This window comes from Sus scrofa, chromosome 2, assembly GCF_000003025.6.
Source record: "Sus scrofa isolate TJ Tabasco breed Duroc chromosome 2, Sscrofa11.1, whole genome shotgun sequence".
In the NCBI taxonomy this organism is placed as follows: domain Eukaryota; kingdom Metazoa; phylum Chordata; class Mammalia; order Artiodactyla; family Suidae; genus Sus; species Sus scrofa.
This window is the reverse complement of record NC_010444.4, coordinates 108,012,463-108,018,462: the sequence shown is the minus strand read 5'-3', so window position 1 is coordinate 108,018,462 and position 6,000 is coordinate 108,012,463. Positions and strand designations below refer to the sequence as shown.

The window sequence follows — 6,000 nt, the reverse complement described above, 5'->3', positions numbered from 1 at the left end:
CAGTAAGATTTTTGTTCCTGGGAAAGTAAATCACACCCTAGGGTCCATCCCCTCTTTAAGGAGGAACATAATAATCCTTTCTGGTCTTAACTAGGGATAGAGTTTCTAGGATGATAATTTCAATGTGTGAAACACTTCACTTGGAAGCATTCATTGGGGGCATTCTTTTTTCATATTTGCTGGTTTTCTCCAAATGTGGTAGTTTCTTTTTCATGTCTTCTGATTTCTCATGGTCATTGACAATTTCTAGTGAGATCATCCAATTCAGAAAACACCACAATAAAATAAGTCTGAGGAAACTGGGGGACAGTTCCACTGTCCTATCATTCAACATCTCTCTTTCCTTGCTTCTTAATGAGAAAGTATTAAATAAGTTGTAGCATCCTTTGATAGTAGTAATCAGAGTCTCTAATGTATCCTTTCCATTAGAGTTACTCAGGCGCTCCCTGTTTGTATGCAGTTATCAGAATCTAGTGGTACCAGCGTTGTTCCCCACCCCCCTTACCCACGTGGAAGCGGAGAAGGAAAAAGCCCCGAAAGTTCCGCGGGGCAACTGTCAACCTCCCTGCTAGACGTTTGCCTCCCGCCCAAGGAGAAACGTTCCCTTTAGAGGTTTGGGGTGCAGTTACCCCTGGCGGACAGCAGTTTCCGACGTCCACGCCGCAGGCCTACTTGGCGATAGAAGAGCAGGCTCAGGGTGGGAACTGCAGCCCCTGCCCCGCCCTGCCCTGCCCCGCCCTCCCCAGTGCTGGAGGCACAGCCCCTGCCTGAGCCCAGTTGCACAGCCATGCAAGAAGGCCTGGTGGAAGTGGAGCCCAAGGTTGCGCACGCTCTGCCTGAGGAGAACATCATGCCCTCAGAGGCTGGGCAAGCCAGGAAGAAAACCCCACTCAATAGGATCTTTATAGCCAGGCTGGTCAAGTTTCTAAGTTTCAGAAAAAAGAACCAGGCTGGGGCCGTGCCCCACAGTACCAAGAAGGTACAAGAACCGAAGGAGCGTTTGGAGGGGCCTTGCGGCTTGGGCTGTGTAGTTATTCCCTGCTCTCAGTGTTGTAACAACATCCGTTGCTTCCTGGTTTTCTTCTGCATCCTGGTCACCTCTCAATGTAAGACTGAGGTGGGGGCTGGCTAGAGGAGGGGTCGAAGCAGACGCCAGGGGGAGTGGGGGGAGGACAAGGTTGTGTGTGGAGAGCATGTGGTGTGTGGCACCCAGCTTGATGTGGCTATACTCTCCAGTGTTCTCAAGGTATGCCTGGAATCAAAGCGGGTTAAACGGGCTGCTGCCGAGGGTTTGGGCACCTGTTCTTGCTTGACCTCATCAGGCACTTAAATGACACCATTCTTCCTCAGAGTGGGGGTCAAAGGGGCCTAGGCTCTAGATAGCCACGAGGAGGGAAGAAGGTGTTGAGACATTTAACTGTTGTTTAGTCACCAACCCTGAGAAATTGAGTCACTCGGGGTTGAATCACTTGGGGGAATAAAGTAAAAAATAGTGGCCGTGACTACCAGGTTGTTTCTGCTTTTGCCCACAGTTTTACGTTAACAAGATCTACTTCCTGCCTGGATCTTGTTAAGTTAAATGTTATTTGAGGAGGAGGAGTGGGACCTCAGAAAATCTGTATCAGAAAACCCAAACTTAAAGTTGTTTATCTTTGCCCACAGTCTGAGGGATAATATGAATTTGAATGCTTTTAGAGAGGACATATATTCTATACTTTGCCACAGCCCTCACCACTCCCATTCCACCTAGATTCTTTACCAGCCTGTTTACATTGATGGTATGCACTTTGCCAAACATCTCTATTGCGCTAAAACAAAATGTCTAAATAATGTCAGTAAAAAGGCTATGTGTGATAAGAATCATATGAGAGAAACAGTCACCATTTGAGAAATGGTGACTTGAGAAATCAAATAAATTTCTTTGAGAAAGGTATTTGAATTATTCCTTGATAAATATGTACAGTGATAGCTGGGAATGTGGTTGAGTATTTGAGAAATGGTGTCTTGAGAAATCAAATAAATTTCTTTGAGAAAGGTATTTGAATTATTCCTTGATAAATATGTACAGTGATAGCTGGGAATGTGGTTGAGTATTAAATAAGGCAATTGATGACAGGGTGTTTTGGTAAATAAACACTCAGATACAGGAAAGCTTTCTTTCCGAGTGATGAGTGACAGGTTTGGCCGGATGATGGTTTTGTCCACCAAAAATGGTTATTATATTCATTTTATTCATCATGTCTCTCCAGGATCTAGTGTAGTGACTGAGGCAGAAAAGACACTCAATAAATATGTATACATAAATGAATAAATTTTGCAGTTTGGGGCCACTAATGTTGCAAATGTGGCCACATTATGAAGGTCTTTAAAAACTAGACTGAGGATTTGAAAGGTTATTAGAAGGTGTTTATGTCTCATTAATGTTCTAGGTTAATGAGTTAGGTGCTTTACAGGCATTGTCTCAATATGATCTCCTTATGAGGTAGGTAGTGTGGAGCCAGTGAAGGTTTTTTAGAAGTGGTTGCAGTGAGTGGTTTTTAGCTCTGCTACTTGTTAGCTGACTTCATACAGATCGTTAGCACAGTTTGAGTGTAATAACTTTGTCTTTCATTTATAAATGTGATGTATTTCTTCATCTATTTATAAATTCATTTATTTATTGTTTGTTACAATTTAAACAATTTTGAAATAAGTTCAAATATACAGAAAGGGTGCAAAAGCAATTCAAAGAACTTTACCACTCACCCAGTTTCACCAGTTGTTTGCATTTTACCACACTAGTTCCTTTGCTTTTTCTTTCCTATACACACAGACTTTTTCAGATATGGTGCCCCATTACTGCTAAATACTCCAGCGTGTATCTTCCCAAAGTGAGCACCCTCTCTTGCACTCACTTTACACCCCTCCCAGTCAGGAATATCACCATCACATTGTGAATTAGTAGCCCCACTCACATGTTGCTGTGTCAATATTATCTTTTTCTTTTTGGTCCAGAATTCTATCCAGGAACACATGTTGCATTTAGTTGTCATATTTTAGACTTCTTTAGTCTGAAACAGTTGTTCACTCTTTCCCTGTTTCTTATGTCCATGCAGGTGTTAAAGCATATGGGTGTTTGATTCTGTATGTTGAACTTTAACATTTTTTTTTTTTTTCATTCCTTATGACCAGACTTAGGCCTACCTGCCTGCCTGCCTGCCTTGCCTCTCTCTCTCTCTCTCTCTCTCTCCCCCCCTAAACCTGTGATCTGTCTTTTCATTCTCTTTCTTGTGTCTTTTTGGTGAAAAAGTGTTCACTTTTGTTGAAGTCCAAATCATTTATTTTTTATGGTTTATTATTTGGGGTTTTGATCAAAGAAAGTATTGCCTTAATGTCATGGGGTTTTCTGCTTTGTTGTCTTTTAAAGTTTTATGGTTTTGCTCTTATGTTTAGATCGCTGATCCATTTTGAATGAACTTTTTAATTATTCAGTGAATTTTATTGCATTTATAGTTGTACCATAATCATCATGATCCAATTTTACAGCATTTCCATCCCAAACCCCCAGCCCATCTCCAACTCCCCAACCTGTCTCATTTGGAAACCATAAGTTTTTCAAAGTCTGTGAGTTAGTATCTGTTGTGCAAAGAAGTTCATTGTGTCCTTTTTTTAGATTACACATGTAAGTTATAGCATATAGTCTTACTGTCTGACTAACTTCACTTATGATGATGATTTTTAGGTTGATCCATGTTACTGCAATGCCGTTATTTCTTTCCTTTCAATGGCTGAGTAATATTCCATTGCGTATACGTACCACATCTTCTGTATCCACTCCTTTGTGGATGGACATAAAGGTTGTTTCCATGTCTTGGCTATTGTATAGAGTGCGGCAATGAACATTGGAGTACGTGTATCTTTTCAAGTCATGGTTTTCTCTGGATACATGCCCAGGAGTGGGATTGTTGGATCAAATGTTACCTCACAGTGGTTTTTATTTGCAGTTCTGTAATATTTAGTGATGTTGAACATGTGTTCATGTGTTTTTTGGCCATCTGTGTGTATTCTTTGAGAATCGTCTGTTTAGATCCTCAGCCCATGTTTTGATGGGGTTTTTGTTTTTTTGGTATTGAGTTTCAGGAAGTGTTTATAAATTTTGGAGATTAATCCCTTATCAGTTGCTTCATTTGAAAATATTTTCTCCCATTCCGTGGGCTATCTTTTTGTTTTGTTTAGTGTTTCCTTTGCTGTGTAGAAACTTTTAAGTTTCATTAACTCCCATTTGTTTATTTTTGTTCTTATTTGTCATTACTTTAGGAGGTGGATCTGAGAAGATGTTGCTGTGGTTTATGTCAGAGAGTGTTTGACCTATGTTTTCCTCTAAGAGTTTTATAGTGTACAGTCTTATATTTAGGTCTTTAATCCATTTTGAAGTTACTTTTGTGCATGGTGTTAGGAAGTGTTCTAATTTCATTCTTTTCCATGTGGCTGTCCAGTTTTCCCAGAACCACTTAATGAACAAACTGTCTTTTCTCCATTGTATATTCTTGCCTCCTTTGTCATAGATGAGTTGGCTGTAGGTGCTTGGGTTTGATTCTGGGCTTTCTATCCTGTTCCACTGATCTATATTTCTGTCTTTGTGCCAGTACCATAAAGTTTTAATGATTATAGCTTTGTAGTATAGTCTGAAGTCTGGGAGCCTGATTCCTCCAGCTCCATGTTTATTTTTCAGGATGTCTTTGTCTATTCTGGGTCTTTTGTGCTTGCAAACAAACTTTAAAATATTTTGTTCAAGTTCAGTGAAAAACATCCTTGGTACTTTGATAGGATTGCATTGAATCTGTAAATTGCCTTGGGTCATGTAGTCATTTAGATAATATTGACTCTTCCAATCCAAGAGCATGGCGTGTCTTTCCATCTGTTTGTGTCATCTTTAATTTCTTTCATCAGTGTCTTTATAGTTTTCAGAGTATAGGTCTTTTGTCTCTTTAGGTAGGTTTACTCCTAGGTATTTTATTCTTTTTGATGCAGTGGTAAATGTGGAGTTTCCATTGTGGTACAGCAGAAACGAATCCAACTAGGAACTGTTAGCTTGTGGGTTCAATCCCTGGCCTCTATCAGTGGGTTGAGGATCTGGTATTGCCGTGAGCTGTGGTGTAGGTCACAGATGCAGCTCAGATCTGGCATTGCTGTGGCTGTGGCATAGGCCAGAAGCTGTAGCTCCAATTGGACCCCTAGCCTGGGAACCTCCATATGCCATGGGTGTGGCCCTAAAAGACAAGAGAAAAAAAATGGTAAATAGGATTTTTTCCCTAATTTCTCTTTCTGATCGTTCATTGTTAGTATATAGAAATGCAGTTGATTTCTGTGTATTAATTTTGTATCCTACAACTTTGCCAAATTCATGGATGAGCTCTAACCTCAGTTTTCTGGTAGGGTTGTTTGGATTCTCTAGGTATAGTATCATGTCATCTGCAAATAGTGATAGTTTTACTTATTACTTTTCTGATTGGATTCCTCTATTTCTTTTACTTCTCTGATTGCCATGGCTTGGACTTCCAAAACTATGTTGAATAGTAATGGTGAGAGCGGACATCCTTGTCTTGTTCCTGATATCAGCAGGAATTCTTTCAGCTTTTCACCATTGAGAATGATGTTAGCTCTGGGGTTGTCATATATGGCCTTTATTATGTTGAGGTACGTTCCTTCTGTGCCACTTTCTGAAGGGTTTTTATCAGAAATGGGTGGTGGATTTTGTTAAAAGCTTTTTCTGCGTCTATTGAGAGGATCATGTGGTTTTTATTCTTCAGTTTGTTAATGTGGTGTATCACACTGATTGATTTGCGGATATTGAAGAACCCTTGCATCCCTGGGATAAATCCCACTTGATCATGATGTCCAAGCCTTTTAATGTATTGTTGGATGTGGTTTGCTAGTATTTTGTTGAGGATTTTTGCATCTATTTTCATCAGTGCAATGGGCCTGTAATTTTCTTTTTTTGTGGTATCTTTGTCTGGTTTT

The 6,000-nt window shown here is 40.2% G+C and overlaps 1 protein-coding gene across 1 annotated transcript in view; it reads left to right on the top strand.

Annotated features, from left to right (window-relative positions):
- The window catches only part of SLCO6A1 (solute carrier organic anion transporter family member 6A1), a 97,158-nt gene continuing 91,945 nt past the window's right edge, over positions 788-6,000 (top strand). Inside the window, exon 1 of the mRNA XM_021085154.1 lies at positions 788-1,117. Within this exon, the coding sequence (XP_020940813.1) occupies positions 788-1,117 (330 nt within the window). The remainder of the gene's footprint in view (positions 1,118-6,000) is intronic.